This window comes from Odocoileus virginianus, chromosome 7 (assembly GCF_023699985.2).
Source record: "Odocoileus virginianus isolate 20LAN1187 ecotype Illinois chromosome 7, Ovbor_1.2, whole genome shotgun sequence".
Lineage (NCBI taxonomy): Eukaryota > Metazoa > Chordata > Mammalia > Artiodactyla > Cervidae > Odocoileus > Odocoileus virginianus.
The window spans coordinates 18388867-18408075 of record NC_069680.1 but is presented as its reverse complement, the minus strand read 5'-3'; the positions used below and the strand labels follow the sequence as shown (position 1 = coordinate 18408075).

The 19209-nt window shown below is 38.2% G+C and overlaps 1 protein-coding gene across 1 annotated transcript in view; it reads right to left on the bottom strand.

The window, feature by feature from the left end:
• The window catches only part of ATRNL1 (attractin like 1), a 751710-nt gene that overhangs the window by 114938 nt on the left and 617563 nt on the right, over positions 1 to 19209 (bottom strand). Inside the window, exon 28 of the mRNA XM_070470251.1 lies at positions 12870 to 12984. Within this exon, the coding sequence (XP_070326352.1) occupies positions 12870 to 12984 (115 nt within the window). The remainder of the gene's footprint in view (positions 1 to 12869; positions 12985 to 19209) is intronic.

Here is a 19209-nt window from a genome sequence, read left to right as displayed (position 1 = left end):
TGAAGACTGTTAAATAACAGAATGAATTTGTCCCGGAAGTTATGGGTATGCCTTTTGGGAAAGTCTTTAGAAAAAAATCTGTCTGTCCAAGATGGTTCTGGGCAGGGTCACCAGCTGTGGCTGCAAGTAGTTGGATGAGCCAGATGTCATTTCAGCGCCCTTCCTATCTCTGGTTTCTGCAGTTGTATAATCGTGTGCATCAATGGAGTAATACCTAATTACCCCATTTATACACTTTATGTGTCTATTAATATGGACAACACTTTCCTTTCTATTTTACTAGTAAAGTTTTGAATACAAATGTGACTCAGCCTCTCCCCATTACAGTTCTGCATTCAGAGCTAATTGCCTCACAGAACACTTACAGAGTCATTTTTCATTATGATGGTGAGCAAGGGAAGGCAGATGGCAGAGTCATGTTATTGATTTGATGATCCTTCCCTGGCTCCTTGAATAAATGGAACTGAATGTGTGGTCATTGTATCCAGACTTTTAGGGCCTTCAAGGTTCAGTTCAGATTATGTCAGACAGAAGGTTCATGGGGCAAAAATCCATTTATTCCCCCAAGGCTTCTAAACCATGATCCCAGGGACCACGTAGACCTCAAACCACCCCCTGGGAGCCTGGTGGACCAGTTTAGCCTCTCAGGTCTTAAGGAAAAGGATGAGCTCTCTCTTAAGCTTTGTCGGTGCTTTAGCTGAACTTGCTGCCCATCAGTTAGGGATGTTGGCCCAATTCAGACGGGTTCTGCTAATTTGCAAATAAGGTGGGGGTGGGATGAACTGGGAGACTGAGATATATACACACTGCTACATATAAAACAGGTAACACTAATGAGAACCTACTTTATAGTTCAGGGAACTCAGTGTTTTGTGGTGACCTAAATGGGAAGGAAATCCAAAATAGAGGGGATATTCCCTCTGATGTACAGTAGAAACTAACATAATCTTGTAAAGTAACTCTATTCCAATAAAAAATAATTTAAAAAACTAAAGTGAATGAAAGGAGGTAAATCATTCACTTTTCAGAAGGCTACTCTTTCCCCGAGAGCCCTTAGAGAAAGATGCTCTGGTGCTTTAAGGCATTAATTAATTATAATCAGCATTTACCTTTTTTAGAATCACATTACTACTGCTGCTGCCTGTTCTTCCACCGTTCATTAAAAACTAAGGCATAGCAAACTCACAAATACCTTTGGTCGATAGTAAAAGGTAGGATCTGGGACTAAATCAGCTAACAATATAATATAGAATTTTGATGAAAATGTGAGTGTACTCCAGCTGGATTTATTAAGGGACCCCTGGTCCTCTGAAGTGGTCCTAAGAAAAACATTTACATGAGAAGACAGAATTCCCAGGGCCCTTGAGCCATGTTTTCTTAGCACGTTGTCAGTTTGCTGGTAAGGAGACATATTTCCTCAAGTTACTTAATTCTCCTTTTTGGATCTAGGGAGTTCCTTTCTGTCTGCCTTCTGGTAAGTGGATTGTTATTTTTTTTTTCAGGTTATATTTTTCAACCTGGCTTAACGAACACGAGGAGGAGGCAAAGCCCCTTCCTGCATGATGGATACAGAGACTCTGGTTGTAGTTCCTGTTCAGTGTTAACCTGAAACAAGTCTTGCCCCAAATCTGGTTCTCCAAGTTTCCTCTGCAAAATGTGGGATAAAACTAAGTGATTTCTAAGGCCATTTCCAAAGTTCCAAAAATTCTAAAATTCTCTGATACTCAGGCCACCCATCTACCCTTGTTAAATGCAGGAAGCAGCCTTTTGCTAAATTCCCCTAAACCTATGTAATGCAGGATTATTTAATTAATAATCAGCTAAAAGTAAAATGTCTTATTATTGGCAGTTTTTTATATACACCATGGTGTTAGCTATCAAAAGAAATACTTATGGGGTACTGGTTAGCTTTTGTAATTTATTCATGCCCACAAAATTCTTATTTTGTTGTTTTTTTTTGCTTCAAAGGCAGCTTGCTTATTCCAAACAAATCTTGATTTTCCCCTTTGACTTTGTAAGTTGATTTGCTGAGTTGATATTTTTTCCTTTTTTTCTCTTTGACCACAGTAATTATTTACCAGTCATTTCTGGAAATACCTGAAAGGGTGGGGAGAGGAAAAAAAAAGGAAAATGTGTTGACCATGCTTTCAGAGCTGATGGGCTCATTTTTCATGTTCATAAATTCTGACTTTTTATGTGAGTTTGTTTCTAATTACTCTATCATGAAAGTATTTGAATCAGTTAATGTTTAGGGTGTTTTACTCACTTCTGTAGTATGTTTAATTAGCCATGTTCACCATTCTTCAAGTTTGTTGTCTTTATTTTCTTCTTTCTTTCATTTATACATTATCAATTTCTCTCAACTGACAATAGTACAAAAATAAACTCTAACATCTCAAATGGGAGAACAAAGGTGATGTCATTTCACAGTGATCCTGGTCAGTAAAAGAAAAAGTTTGCCAGCTTGTACTATCCTAAAAAAGCACACGGCTAACCCCCAAATCCCCCCATCCACCCGCACCAATCCCGCAAAAAAAAAAAAAAAAAAAAAAGATTTGGAAAGAGCACAGTGGTGTGAAATTTTCTGATTTTAAATTCTGGCTCCATCACTTAATTACCATGTAGGTAAGTAACAGGGTTTTCCTGATGGCTCAGCAAGTAAAGAATTCTCCTGCAATGCAGGAGGCACAGGAGATACAGATTCGATTCCCGGGTCAGGAAGATCCCCTGGAGGAGGGCATGGCAACCCATTCCAGTATTCTTGCCTGGAGAATCCCATGGACTGAGGAACCTGGCAGACTACAGTCCAAAGGGTCTCAAAGAGTCAGACACGGCTGAACGACAAAGCATGCGGGCGCATGCACAAGCAAAAAAGCCCCATGAATTAATTTTCCTCATCTGTGAAAGAAAAGTGATAATATATATACTATAGGGCGATGCCAATTCAACAAACATAAAGAACACAGAGTAGATTGTGCTAATGGTGTGGGTTAATGGCAAAAACTACACCAGACACTGATACTTTTTATTTGCTAGATATATTCTGTGAGGTTATTCGTCCTGTGTATAAGTAATATGTGGACATTTATATCACAAGGTTCAGTATATTTTTTTGGTCATAAATGGTAGAATGGAGTTGTGCTCTTTCAAACTTAAATAAAATGGTTTTGCAAAAAATTATTATCCAAGAAAGAAATCACAGTCTAAATTACAAAAATAAAACAACTTTATGATAGGTTTAGTACATGTTACATTGAAAATATAATTTGTTTTATTATTTTGTGTCATCTTTCACTAATATTCTGATTTTTTTTGAACCTTAAATCTGAGCAAGTAAGTTTTATAGATATTTTTTAATCAAAGGTACAGTGTTGGGCTTGATTTTAGTCCCTAAGAATATAGCTTGACTCCTACATGAATCATAAAAACATAAGGTCCACTCTATCAAAGATTATGGGCTTGCAATTATACTCTAATTAAAAATAAATAAAAATTAAAAAATGATTATAGGCCTGAAGTGAAATTTTACCTAGTAAAGTTTACAACTGTATAGTATATATATACATATTTTCTATATATGTTTTGCTGAAGAAGTTCTACCATTTAAGGATAACTAATTTTATTCATTCATTGAATACTTATCAAGCAACTCCTAAGTACAAAGAATTTGTTAGCTACAAGGGATTCAAAGATAAACTGAGATATAACCACTGCTTACTACCTGAGAGGAAAGTTTAAAAAAGTACACAGTGACTTTGATACATGTCACAAAGCAGTAAAGAAATGACCCAGTAAGTTGTATAGGATATACAGGGTCACGTTTGTATAGAGGAAACTGAAAAGGCTCCATGGAAGAAGTGGTATTTGAACTGGGCTTTGAACACGGGCAGCTGAGAGGGAGAAGGCATTTCAGAAACAAGGGATAACAGTGAGCATGACAGGTGACATATACACACTCACGAAATCACAGGAAGAAATACACAGGTGGAATTCCAACCATAAAGACATTCTACCCAGCCATCGTTCTTGTCTCCTAGATGAGGAAACAGGGCTCAGGTGGTTAAAATCATTGCACACGGGTCCCAAACTAGCCAGAGGTGCTGTGCTGGTGGGCACTGGCAAGGATTCCATGCCTGCTAACCCTGAAAGAAGGCTGGACAGAGGTCAAGGAGGACCTCACATCCCAGAGTGGATGTCTGGACTCACTTCAACAGGCAATGAAAAGTAAGCAAAGGTCTATGAGAAAGGGAGGGATAGAACTGTGCCTTCCTTTGGCAGGAGTCCAGATGGGAGGCAAACAGGGCCCGAGCAAAACAAAACGGGAGGGAGTGAAAACAGCTCTATCTGCCTCAGGGGTAAAACCTAAAGAGCTTTGTGGCTACAGGGATGTTGAAGGGGAGAAAGAGAAGGGAGAAAGCTAATTCCAAAGTTTCAAACTTCAGCCACTCCGAAACAGACTTTACAAAAACAGTAAACTCAGGAGACTTCCCTGCTGGTCTGTTGGCTAAGACTCCATGGTCCCAATGCAGGGGACCCGGGTTTGATCCTAGGTCAGGGAACTAGATTTCACAGAGCACAACAAAAGATTCTGCATATCCCTGGCACAACCAAATACATAAATTTAATTAAAAAAAAAAACAACAGTAAATTCAGAGGAGAAGAGCTCTTCTGGCGAGTAGGGAGCAGTAACTGGGGAGAGGGGGAAGGAAGAGTGACTTCACACCAAAACTGGAGAAAATCCAGTGATGGTTGAAGATCTGTGGAGTTGAGAGTAAGCATCTGAAAAGTTCCTGCAATGTGCAAAGAGAGCATCATCCTAAAGGGAGAGGGTGGAGAAGGATGAGAAATTGGCTCAGGACCAATCCTTAGGGAATGCCCACCTGTACTAAGAGGGCAGATGAAGTAGGCAATGAACACATGGGAGGTGCTGTACATCCATTATCTCTAAGTAAATTCTCAGTAGGCACCTGTGATAGATCGAGGCAAAGAACACCAGAGACAGTTTCCAGAAGTTGGAGAGGCGAGATGGGGGATAGTCAACAGTCAAACACCACAGAGACACAATGACAAGTGAGAACTGAGGAAAAGGTATTTTAATGACTATGTTTACCGTTTTGCTACTACTGCTGAAAGATATTCAAGCTTAGCAATTGTACGTAAGTTTTATTTCACCTTTTTCTCATAACATTGTCTACTCTTTATTCACAAAACTTTACCTGTTTCACAATTGTGGGTTTATTCGCATGGTTATTTGTTTCTGTGCATCTCCACACAGGAACTAATATCTATGGGGGCAGGGACTCTATTTTGTTCACTACCATATAATACACTGCTTGACCTGAAGCAGGGATTTTTACATATTTTCAAATAAATAAATGTAACAAATGAAGATGCATAATAACTATATTTTGGAAAGAAGATAAAATCAGTTTCTCCTGTAGATTTTGTTTACTTTGAATATCAGAGTTTTTTGACACAAAGTCACATTATTCACAATAGTCTGAGACATTTGTCCTTATCTCTCTTGCACCCTGGGCTCTCTTTCCTCATTTTGTAGTTATTTTGCCACGAGTGCCCACTGTTTCTCTCTTCTTTATGAAGACACATATGCTGGGTATGACACTAGTGGTCAAGAATCCTCCTGCCAATGCAGGACATGCCAGAGATGTGGGTTTGATCCCTGGGTTAGGAAGACCCCCTGAGAAGGAAATGGCAACTCACTCCGGTATTCTTGCCTGGAAGATTCAATGGACAGATGACCCCGGAGGGCTACAAGCCTGGTGGGGTGACAAAGAGTCGGACATGACTGATCACACACGCACACTGCATATGCTGGATGTAAACAATGTCTGAATTTGAGGTTAAAAGGTAACCTATGTGACAGATTGTTCTAATAAGTAGTGATACAATTCAGCAGTTTTATTTCTTCTTCCAGCTACCTCGAACAAAAAGAGTGCTAAGATCAGATCAACAGGTGTGTTTCTGTAATTTGAAGATACTGGTGGCAGAGTTATGGAAGGAAAATAGACAGTCCTAAGGGACAGGAAACTGTAGAAGTTTCTGGAAAATGTAAATTAGTTAAAAAAAAAAAAGGCTTCAGAGGCCTGAGTGCTGCATTGAGTCAGCAGACCTGGAGTCTGTTTCCAGTCCACCTCAGAGACCCTCACTCTCTGGTGCTATGAGAGTCCTTTACTCACTGAAGTAGGGCAACATGAATGATCCACATTATCCAAACATGCTGGGAAGACTGGGAACTAGCCTTTTTTAGTAAAATTATTTAAGAACTTTTAAAACCTTTTAATTGGAGGATACAATATTGTGTTGGTTTCTAGCATACATCCACATATGTCAGTCATAGGTAAACATGTCTCCTCCCTCTTGAACTTCCCTCCCACCTTATCCCACTCCTCTAGTTGTCACAGAGCACCAGATTTGAGCTCCGCGCATCATACAGCAAATTCCCACTGGCTAGTTGACCTCTCTAGTGGCTCAGCTGGTAAAGAATCCACCTGCAATGCAGGAGACCTGGGTTCGATCCCTGGGTTGGGAAGATCCCCTGGAGAAATGAAAGGCTACCCACACCAGTATTCTGGCCTGGAGAATTCCATGGACTGTATCGTCCATGCGGTCACAAAGAGTTGGACACGACTGAGCGACCTTCACTAGTAATCTTGCCTGGAGAATCCCGCGGACAGAGGAGCCTGGCAGGCTACGTCCATGGGGTTGCAAAGAGCCAAAGATGACTGAAGTGACTAACACTTCCACTTCACAATGTATATGTCATTTTTTTAGTTCAACAGTCGGTACAAGTTACTTTTATTCCCTAACATGTAATATATGGAATATAGTTTCTTAACTGGTCTTGAGCATCTGAAAAGGCAAGTTAAGCTACTCCTCAGAAACAATTTATTGCTCTTCCTACCCCAAACTGGCATGACTTAGCATAATGGATAGTAGAACTGTACAACAGGAGTGGAGTGAAACCCATCTTAGGAATCAAGTCCAATCCAGTCATTTCACACACGTAAAAATACGACCCAGAGATGAAGAGACGTGGCCACCCAGTTAGCTGGTGGCAGAGCTGGATCTGGACCTTGGGTGGGACTTGTGACTCCAAGTCCATTAACTCACACATATGAGCCAAAGCTGTGGTCCTAATACTGCAGGCCCATGTTGTTACTACAGAATGGAGTCATGTTTTCATTAGCAGATTATGTTGCAGCATGTACATATTTGCATTTTATCAAATTCCTATAGTTAAAACACCAGGAAAAAATCTAACTTTCTTGGCCTTAAACCCAATGCTTAGCAGAACCCTCCAGGTCCTTCCTCCTTCATCTGGATATAAAGCTTTTTCCAGAAGAGGAGCGATTGAGAATCCCACTGTATCTTTATCCAGAGAAGCACAGGGATAAGGGAGAGTCTTGCCTGCTGAAGATCTAGGTGGCCCTGAATTTGACTTCGGGTTTACTCACTCACCGGCAGTACTGAACCTTGGATGAGTCATGTAATCTCTCTTGAATTTAAGGATCTTTTTTTTTTTTAATTTGTAAAAGTGGGATAATAATAGCTACTTTTTAGGTTCATTAAGAGGATTAAATGAATTCGTGCATATAAAGAACCTGCTTCAGGGCTCTCTTCCCTCTTGTTCTGCTTTTTGTTATCCTTTCTTTTCATTTGGTCAAACCAAAGTTCTCTTCTTGTCATTACTACCCATGATACTGTGGGCAGACTGTCATTTTATTTTGTTTTTTATTTTTTTATTTTTTAGGTTTTTTAATTTTTCCATTTATTTTTATTAGTTGGAGGCTAATTACTTTACATCATTGCAGTGGTTTTTGTCATACAGTGAAATGAATTAGCCATGGATTTACATGTATTCCCCATCCCGGTCCCCCCTCCCACCTCCCTCTCCACCCCATCCCTCTGGGTCTTCCCAGTGCACCAGGTCCGAGCACTTGTCTCATGCACCCAACCTGGGCTGGTGATCTGTTTCACCCTAGATAATATACATGTTTCGATGCTGTTCTCTTGAAACATCCCACCCTCGCCTTCTCCCACAGAGTCCACAAGTCTGTTCTAAACATCTGAGTCTCTTTTTCTGTTTTGCATATAGGGTTATCGTTACCATCTTTCTAAATTCCATATATATGTGTTAGTATACTGTAATGGTCTTTATCTTTCTGGCTTACTTCACTCTGTATAATGGGCTCCAGTTTCATCCATCTCATTAGAACTGATTCAAATGAATTCTTTTTAATGGCTGAGTAATATTCCATGGTGTATATGTACCACAGCTTCCTCATCCATTGTCTGCTGATGGGCATCTAGGTTGCTTCCATGTCCTGGCTATTATAAAGAGTGCTGCAATGAACATTGGGGTGCACGTGTCTCTTTCAGATCTGGTTTCCTCGGTGTGTATGCCCAGAAGTGGGATTGCTGGGTCATATGGCAGTTCTGTTTCCAGCTTTTTTAAGAAATCTCCACACTGTTTTCCAGACTGTAATTTTAAACATCATACAATATTTCAAAATAATCTGGTCAGCCTGCCAAAACTTCAAAGCCCAAAGAAAAAAGAATTTCAAAACCTTAGAACTTCCAGTAGCTTTCATTTTATTTGTTTTGCCAAACACGAAGCCAGATCAGGGCAAAATTCTATGTTTAAGATAAACACCTAACTCCTTTCAGGCAGTGGACATTTGGGCCACCAGATTTTTAATCCAGTGATAAAAGTTAATCTGCTTCATATTAGTAAGAATCCACAAACTATGAAATCCATCATCTTCATCACAAAGTGACAGCAATCATGATCATTTTAAATTTATGCTTTTGAAGAGCTCTATTTACTTTGTCCACATTTCATCTTAATGTGACTCTAAAATGCTTGGGGACCTTGCTCTCCAAGGTGACGGGTGATATGCTTGGTTGTTTAGTGCTAGGCAGCAGAGTTACTTGATACGCCCTGCTTTCACGGGGATGTCAGCCTTTTAGCCACTCTGAGGTCAAGAGAAAGTGGCTGTGTACATATGTCCACAGCAGAAATCCTACTTTGGCCCAAGCGAGTCTGGCGTGGTTGGCAGGGGTTGTTCATAGGAAATACAAGCATGAAGCAGCAGGATTACAGAGCCAGGGAGCAGGGAACCTAATTAGCCCAGCACCAGGAGTGCCAAAGAGCCTATTTAGTAATTTTTGTTTTTCTTCTTCTAAGCTACTTAGAGGGAGAACTGCTCATAAACATCTAAATTCATTATATGGGGGCCGGGGGGGGGGGTGGGGGGAAGACTATTGAATGGAGTAATATAAAGGATGAATCTGCAGTTTCTCTTCTGACCTCTGTTAAGAAGAGAGTCACAGAAGGGACTCCATGCATTTTAGACAGATGTTAAAAGGGCCATGTCTAATTATTACTTGCTAAATATTACTGGAATATTTGCTGGTAGGAAGAGAATAAAGTCCAAAGACAAGGACATGTTTTGAATTAAAAACAAAACAAAACAAAACACTAGTTGCTACTTAAAAGAGATGGCCAGAACTAACCCTTGCTTTTTTTTTCTGAATCATTTATTTGTTAGTGCTGACATGCAGGCTCTGAGAGAAAGCCAGCATGCTCACAGGATGCTTCCGCCTTCTCCATATCTTCAAACTCATCCTTCTCTTAAATGCTTTTATTCATGGTAATGAAGAGTGCATTATGAAAAGCATCATTTGACATTTAGGAAGCTATGTTTCAGAAAAGGGCCTGATTAAAAAATTAAAAATTGTACAAAGCACTGCAAGAGGACTTTTAATCTAATAATTAATGTTTATTCATCATTGAATAGATATGTTCACATTAGGAGACATAAATAGCCTAAGAGCCAAGAGAAGACTCTGGGCACCCTGTCTTTTACACAGTGGGAATGGGGTTTGTCCATGAGGCTCCTCTTCCGCTTTCTTCGTAACTCCCTCTGACCTCTAACCCTGCACCAATGCTAGAGAAGGCTCTTCAGAACTTAAGACTCCTGGTGGTACAATTAGAGAACCAATGAATGGATTCTAGTCCAACTGCTCATTTTATTATTGCTCACTGAGTCTCATAGATAGAACTGGTTGCTCAAGGTCATGTTTCCCAGGTCTTCTATCATTATCATCAAAAATATTTATGAACTGCTTTCTATACACTGTGATAAGCAGAGGCACACATCTTTATCTTCCTGTCAAGATATGAGATGAACCAAACATTAGCAATGAGATAACCAATGTCAACATTTCCCTCTAAAGAACCAATATGGTGCCCAAACTATCAATGGAATGCATTTCCTCTCTAATACTGGATGATACTATGATAAGTTTTCATTGACAAGGTACACACCAAATTATCTTGATGAAAAGGGAAAACATAAGCCATTTAGTTTGCATGCTGGTGTCAACATTTGCCTTGATTAGAGAAAACACATATGTGAATAATACAAAATTTCTACTGGCACTGTTATTTTTACCCCTGGAAAGTCAAGGGTTTTTCTTAAAAAAATAATTGTTTCCCATATCTTACCATAAAAAATTTCAAACACACAGAACAGTGGAAAGAATTTTACAGTGGACTCCAGGAGTCACATCACCTAGATTCTACAATTAACATTTCTTTACTTGCTTTATATCTGTCCATCTGCTCATCCTACTATCCATCCATCAGTAATATTATGTCTTTTATGCATTTCAAAATAGACTGCAGACAGAAGATCACATTTTATTTTGAAGGAGTAGAATCAATGAGTTTTCCTACTCCTGTAGAGTTAGCTAAAAAAATTATTAGTTTTTTTTTTTTAAAGGAAGAACAAACTCATCCTCAATTGTGCACACAGATATTCAACATAGTTCGATGTATAGTCACTGTAAACAGTGTGGTAAATTAACTCAAGGTTTTGTCTACTTTTATTAACCCTGTAGACGTTTTCAGTACTCCTCCAAATGTTTGGCTTTGTGAGGACATGGGCCGTAGATTACAGAAAAAGAAGCTCTCTGCTATAGATCACAGGAGAAAATTACCTGGAATGTGAGCAATAAGTATTTTTGTTGCTGTTTTGCTCCATACTCTAATACTTTCTAATTATTCCTTTAAGTATAGGAATACAGAGACTTATATACATAAATTCTTTTCATTTATAAAGTGAGTTGTATAATACCTATGGCTCACGCTTGTCATAAGGATCAACTGTGAAAAGTAGGAAAATACTTTGTAAAGAGTACAACACTACACGCATCTAATACAGCATTACCATTAGTAACTGTAATGCTTCTGTAATATAACACAGCTGAGGTAATGGTCCCCATTGCTGTGTGGCTTTTTCAAATCAGTCAAAAAGATTTCAAAGGTTAAAGGGACAGAGTATTGGCAGTTGCCTTCACTCTGCCTGTCAGTACATCATCTTGTCAAGGATCTAGAAGAACCTTGGTGTATATCTCATAGACTTGTTTTCATTAGTGAAGTGTTTGTTTTGGACATCATCCCATCCTTGAAACAATACTTCCATTAGCTGGGCACACTACCTATAATTATCCATCTTATCTGACCAATGCCAAGCTATTCTATTTACTGTATCCCATTTACCTTGGTGGTTCTGAAAGGAGAAAGGCACTCAACTCAACATATGAGAAGGTTTATTTCATTGAATAAAACAACTACAAATGAACTGTGGGTAGAAATTCCTATAAGACATCATCAGGTACCATAACTGACAAGTTTGGAGGTGATGGAGATCCACTGTTGCCATACAAAAAAAATTCTAATACATGAATATCTTAAAATGTATAAGCTATAAAGTAGGTAGCTTTCATTTTTGTATCTTGTTGGGTACAAACTGAGAAAGTAAGGAGCAAGGTCAGAGCAAACTAGGGAGTTAAGGAAAGAAAAATAAGCAGGGAGATGAGTTCATCATCAATTTCCATTACTGAGAACCTGCCCACATCTCTTGCACTTTATTTTACCCTTAAGGGAAACTGAAGAGAAATATAGATTTGAAATCACCCTTACCCTCAAAAAGCATCCATTTCACTAAGACTTGTTTAGAGAAAACAATTGGGAGAAAGAACAATTAGAAACTGTGATCAGAAAGAAGAGGATATGTACGAAGAGAGAAACAGACACACTTTATGATCCAGTAACAAGTTATACTCAACATTGGGCATGTTTACAATATAGACAATGGTCAAAACAATGAGAAGATCTCTAAGAGGATACATGAGTTACTTCAAATTTAAAATATGCTTTTTATGCAGGAAAAGGAATATCAGAGGAAAAGACTGGCTGTGCTCAACTAAAGGCGAGGGTTTCCAGGTCTATGAACCGCACCTGGCTGGTGCTGACAGCAAGAACATATCTTAAATGTTCCAGGATGGAGGCATCAAGCTCTTATCCTCTGATGCCACAAAACATTCCAAACATGCAAGTGAGTTCCTTAATTAGATTCCATATTTATGAAGCAAGCTTCTAATCATATTTATAATTTGGCAACCTATATGACACACATACTGGGAGAAAAGTAGCTACCCAAAATGGTCGAGAACTTGCTTGCCCTGCTAGCAAAAGTACTCATTGTAATTACAATGACTAATTGAAGTGTGTGTGCACATACATACGTACATGTGTATATTATATACAAATACACAAATATATTCAACATGCATTTCTAAGGGAAAAACTGGCAAATATGAATTTATAGCAAGGCAGATAGCTAGATATTTGGATAGAAGTTGTATTCTAATAAAATTTAACCATACTCTGAATTAGAACCTTGCAAATATCTTTATTGCGCTATCTGATAGTACTGTTTATTTCTTCTGTTCCATGTACACGTTCTGCTTAACTGTTGATGGTGCCTCATTCATCTTACCTGACTGCCCAGGGGGAGGGGCACCTGATGGCCCTCGTGGTAGACAGAGAAATACGGTCAGAACTGCAGCTCTGTTCCCAGCACAGGGTTCAATGGCTATTGGTTTGGGTGCTCCCTGAAAAAGAAAACCCATTCTAAATTTGCATTGTTTACATGATACTGTTACATTATACTTTTCTCTTATGCTTCAGGCAGCTAAAATGTACATTCCTAGTAGTTGAAGAGACACCCTTTCAATTTTTAATAGTTCAATTGAGTATTTTATTGTAGTACTATTTTTTTTTTTGGTAGTAGTGATCATTTACATTTAGAAAACATTTTTCTTGGGACATATTAGCATGTGTTTTGTAATTTTTGAAAAGGACCCATCGCTTTGCTCTATTTTCATCTTTTTTTCTCTAACAGAGTTTATTTTTTAGTGAAGTGAGGTTTACAGAAAATTAAGAGGAAGCTATAGATATTTTCCATAAACCCACTGCCCCCAAGCACAGCCTCCCTGATTATTCCCTGATTATTAACACCCCCACTAGAGTAGCACATTTGTAAAAACTGATGAACCTAGAATGACACATCTCTAGCAACCAGAGTCCACAGTTGAGATTAGAGTTCACTCTTGGAGGGCTTGGACAGACATATGATAACATGTATTCATCACTACAGTATCATATAGAATAGTTTTGTGTGCTCAGTCACTTCAGTCTTGTCTGGCTCTTTGCGATCCCATGGACTGTAGCCCATTAGGCTCCTCTGTCCATGGAATGCATCAGGTAATAATACTTGCTTGAGTGGGGTGCCATGCCCTCCTCCAGAGAATCTTCCCAACTCAGGGATCAAACCTGTGTCTTCCGTGACTCCTGCATTGCAGGCAGATTCTTTACTGCTGAATCACCAGGGAAGCCCAAAGAGTAGTTTAACTGCCCTTAAAATCCTTCATGCTCTGCCTGCAGCTCCAGGAAATTACTGATCTTTTTATTGTCTCCATAGGTTTGCATTTTCCAAAATGTCATATCATATAGTTGAAATCATACAGTATTTAGCTCTTTCACATTCACTTATTTCACTTAAAAATACACATTTAATGTTTGTGTCTTTTCAATGTTTAGTGTTCCATAATATTCCATTGTCTTGATGTATTATACTTTATTTATCTATTCAATTCCTGAAGGATGTTGTCATTGCTTCCAAACTTTGGCAATGCTGAATAAAGCTGCCAAAAACATCCATGAACAAGCTTTTGTGTGGACATAAATTCTCAACTCCTGTGGGTAAATATTAAGGAGCAGGATTGCTGGATCACACAGAACCTTGTGTCATTTAACACTAAATCCTGGTACACTGTAGATGTCAACAGGCTTACATCTGAATAAATAAATGTATTTCAATATATCTGATATTTGATATGTAGTCTGTGAGCCACAAAGTTGTATAACTTCTGTTGCTTTTTCACAATTGCTTCTTCTCACCAATGACAAAATAGTTTATCTAATCAAATTATCACAATCCAAAATACATCTTTAAAAATGTTTTCCCAGTTTTATTCAGACATAATTGACACAGAGCAAGACACATCTTTAATATCATTTCAGTGAAATACATATGTAATAATCACCCATCAATAGATTTTTAAATTAATTAATTAACTGTAATTTGGGCTACCCTGGGTCTTCATTGCTGCTCATGGGCTTCCTCTAGTTCTGGCAAGTGGGGGCTACTCTAGTTGTAGAGTAAGGGCTTCTCATTGTGGTGGCTTCTGATTGCAGAGCACCAGCTCTAGGGCACTGGCTCAGTGTTGCCCCATGGTAAGTGGAATCTTCCTGAACCAGGGATGGAATTCATGTTCCCTGTATTGGCAGGTGGATTGTAAACCACTAGACCACCAGGGAGGTCCCCACCAATGCATTTCTATTAACTAATATAACTTTCAGCTCAGTTCAGTCGCTCAGTCTTTGCAACCCCATGGACTGCAGCATGCCAGGCCTCCCTGTCCATCACCAACTCCTGGAATTTACTCAAACTAATGTCCATTGAGTCAGTGATGCCATCCAACCATCTCATCCCCTGTTGTCCCCTTCTCCTCCTGCCTTCAATCTTTCCCAACATCAGGGTCTTTTCCAATAAGTCAGTTCTTTGCATCAGGTGGCCGAAGTATTGGAGTTTCAGCTTCAGCATCAGTCCTTCCAATGAGTATTCAGGACTGATTTCCTTTAGGATGGACTGGTTGGATCTCCTCGCAGTCCAAGGGACTCTCAAGAGTCTTCTCCAATACCAAAGTTCAAAAGCATAAATTCTTTGGTGCTCAGCTTTCTTTACAGTCCAGCTCTCACATCCATACATGACTATTAGAAAAACCATAGCTTTGACTAGATGGACCTTTGTTGGCAAAGTAATGTCTCTGCTTTTTAATATGCTATAACTTTAGAAATAAGATAAATGAACACAGGAAAATGATCACATGTGATGTTAGTACTTTATTAAGTACTTACTATGGATTAGGTGTTCGAAGTGCTCTCTATATATTAATTTATTTAAATCTTACAACTGGATAAGATGAGAACACTTGAAGCAAGAAATTTAAAAAACTTGCTCAAATTTACACAGCCAGAAAGTAGCAGGGGTGAGATTTAAACTCAGGCAGGTTGCCTCCTGAGTCAATGTTCTTAGCAACACAATGCAGTTTATCACATTATGAATGTAGGAAAATTCATGAACCCACAAACATACATATAAACACATGTGTAAGTGCACATGTTTGAACACATACAATCCATGCACACACATGTGAACAAAAGCACACACAGAATTTAAGTTTAAATACGATGTACCTCTGAAACAACAGAAATGTCATTTTACCTGAGGAATGCTGATTTTGGCTATTTCCCTCAAAAAGTGCAGGTGGGACATGCTTGACTTATCAAAGAAACATCTACTCATAAAGGCAAAATTAAATAGAAGATCAATGTATGGCAAAAACCATTACAATATTGTAACGTAATTAGCCTCCAACTAATTAAAAGAAAAAAAGAAAAAATACCCCTACTTTAATTTTTAGAATAAATGATTTGTTTAGTCTTGGCTATTTCACTTTAAAAGTGCAGGTAAGACATGGTTGACTTATCAAAGTAACATCTATACATGAAGGCAAAATTAAATAGAAGAAAAAATACCACTGCTTTAGTTTTTAGAACAAATACCTCGTTTAGTCTTTTATTTTAAGCTGATATTTGAATTGCTCAGAAGAAATACAGACATATGTATTCATCCACCTAGAATATTTTAGAATACTGTCAGTTCCAGAAAGTTTAACGAGGCATTAAAGATAAAATATGTCCCTTTTCATGTAAAACTTAGACTGAAATTTCTGGTGACAACGGCTTTATGTGGTTATAAAGGATTTCTCCTTTATAGTGATATAAATCTCGTGTTTTAAAATTATCCTCATATAGATACATTTTGGGGATTTTTGATATAAAGGTGAAAGTGGCCATGGTAATAGAAGAAAAGGGCATAAAAATCTTCCAAGAAAATGCTGTAAGCCATGTTGCAATACCTGTATCAAGTTACATGGTCTATGGTTTTCCCCTTTAAAGCTTACATTTAATTTAACAGACTTATTTTTGAAAATGTTAAGCCAAAATCAGCATAAGTACATAGATATTCTTCGATGATGCAAATATTTATAGAATAGGCTTGTCATATTCCAAGAATAACAGAAAAATACTATGAATGTTTTGAACCATGTTTCTAGGCTCCTGAAATTTATCCTAATTTAATAAATGCAAAGTATATGTAAAGGTCAATTGGTTAAAATATACTAAGAGAAGATAGAATGAACTCATGTTTAAATGACGGTGATAAATTAGAAATACTCAAGTCCCTTTTAATATACCTAAGAAATAATTCATCATTTCTTCCATCAGGCAAGGTTTTCTTTGCTATTTTGTTCTTAAGCACTCTATGAAAGTGAAAAAAGTGAAAGTGTTAGTCAATCTGTCGTGTCCACCTCTTTGCAACCTCATGGACTGTAGCCTGCCAGGCTCTCTCCAGGGAATTCCACAAGTAAGAATACTGGAGTGGGTTGCCATTCCCTCCTCCAGGGGATATTCCTGATCCAGGGATCGAATTCGGGTCTCCCACATCACAGGTGGATTCTTTACCATCTGAGCCACCAGGGGAGCCCTAAGCACTCAATAGCCCTACTACTCGAAATATCCAAAGCCACGCTAAAACCCTTGATTATAAAACTAAGAACGATTTCACAATTATAACACACACACACACACACACACACACACACACACAACCAGTTGAGAAACAGTGCTTCCTGGTTTACTAGATTTATCAAAAGAAGAAACAATTTAAGAGTACATCAGCTGATAAATAGCTAACATTTATTAAGTGCTTACAATATGCCTTGTGCATATTATGTGTTGTCAGGCTACATTTCTGCTGCTTTAAGCACTAGAAGAAAAGGTTTTAAACATCAGACGCCAAGGCCAAAAGCACCAACTGAGAGAAAAATTAGTGAAAAAAAATGATAAATTTCAAATAGAAAATGGCTTAATTATTTAATACTTTAAAACTTCAGAGTCAGAAACAGATAAAAGACAGTGTAATAAAATATCTTGACCATGGGAAAGAAATTATTTGCAAAGAGGCCACTTTTGTGGACTCTTCCTTAAAATAATTCTCTCACTCTTAATTTTACTGCTATTGCACAGAAAACATTCAGAAATTTCATTATATTGATAGGCTATATGAAAGGAGATTATAATCCTATTTTAAAATCAAACTGGCTTACAACTTTCTTTATTTTTAGCTATAAAATTTTCATAAAAGGATATTAGCAAAAATATGAATTATTCATTATGTTTAAAATATTAGTGACTAGCACAGCTCCTTGACACGTCTGGCAGGAATTCATATAATTAAAAAAATTATTTCCAAAGACTCTGTGGCATGTAATACTTTCAATAAAGTATTTTAAGCAAAAAAGAAAAACATGTTATAGCACTTGAGTTTTGCAACAGAAAATAGCAAAACCCCCTGAATGATATTTCTAATACCTTGAGGTTTGTCAGTTGTTTAGCAATAAATGCATAGACATGAATCAAAATCACTTCACAATGACATAACATGTTCACTGAACTGTGCAATTTATCATACATTTTCCATGGCTGCCTTTGAAAGAGATAAGGCATGAGTTTGTTTGCCCACAGTGCCCAGCAACTGTGATTTACTTCTAGGCATTTTCATATTTGTTGTACTGGAAGAACCAGGCGTTAGACCGTGCCAGAAAACATCACTGACAGTTATGTAATTAGCAGTCCTTGTTTATTAAGCACGTGGAGCTTTTTACAAAAGACTTGTTTTGTTCACAGCAGTTATTTCTGAAACTACTGCACTCATATCTTCAAGTTCTTGCTTTTTTTTTGGAGCAATTCTAAAACTCTTTCCATTTTTGAGCTATCAAAGACCAGCAAGTTACCAGGGAAGCTTCTGAAATCATGAGGATTTTCAAGATTACAGTTCTTAAAACTTCCAGTAACATATTCTGAAATAGAAACCATCTTGGGAACCTGGGGTCTGTCCTGGAAAACTGCTGCTACAAGAACCCCTGGGCGTTTAAGAAGACTTGAGTGGGCAAAAGCTAGCTGCTTGCTCCTTCCTGCAGTGTCTGCTTCTCAAAGAGTGAGTGAAGGGGGAAGTGGTGACTTATAGAAATCACACTGAAGCCCATCACTGGAAACTAACCCCAGAAGCTGAGGTTTTGAGAGAATTATATGTAACTGATGGAGTAGGAAGTGGCTACCCACTCCAGTATTCTTGCCTGGAAAATCCCATGGACAGAGGAACCTGGCGGACTGCAGTCCATGGGCTTGCAAAGAGTCAGACGTGATTGAGCATGCACGCATACATAACTGAATCAATTTCGTGTACACCTGAAGCACTGTAAATCAACTATACTTCATTAAAAAAAAAAAAAAGAAAACAAAAACAAAACTTTCAATACTGCCAAAGCAGGGCTTGCCAACTCAAATTACTTCAAGGAACAGCTCACATTTATTAAGTGCTTACAATATACCTTATGCTATGCCAAATGTTTACATGGGTTTAATCCTACCCCAAGAGGTAGGGGCTATTCCCATTTGATAAATTGTGACACTGAAGCTGAAAGAGTTTACATAACATAACTAAGGTTGCAGACCTAACAGTGAACAAGCCAGGATTTGGAAAAATGTAGTCTATCTTCCGACCTTGTATGCCTAACCATTATGCACACTGCCTGTAATAGGTAAGAAGACTGTCTTAATGTGTAGAATAAGACAGTTAAAAGTGATGG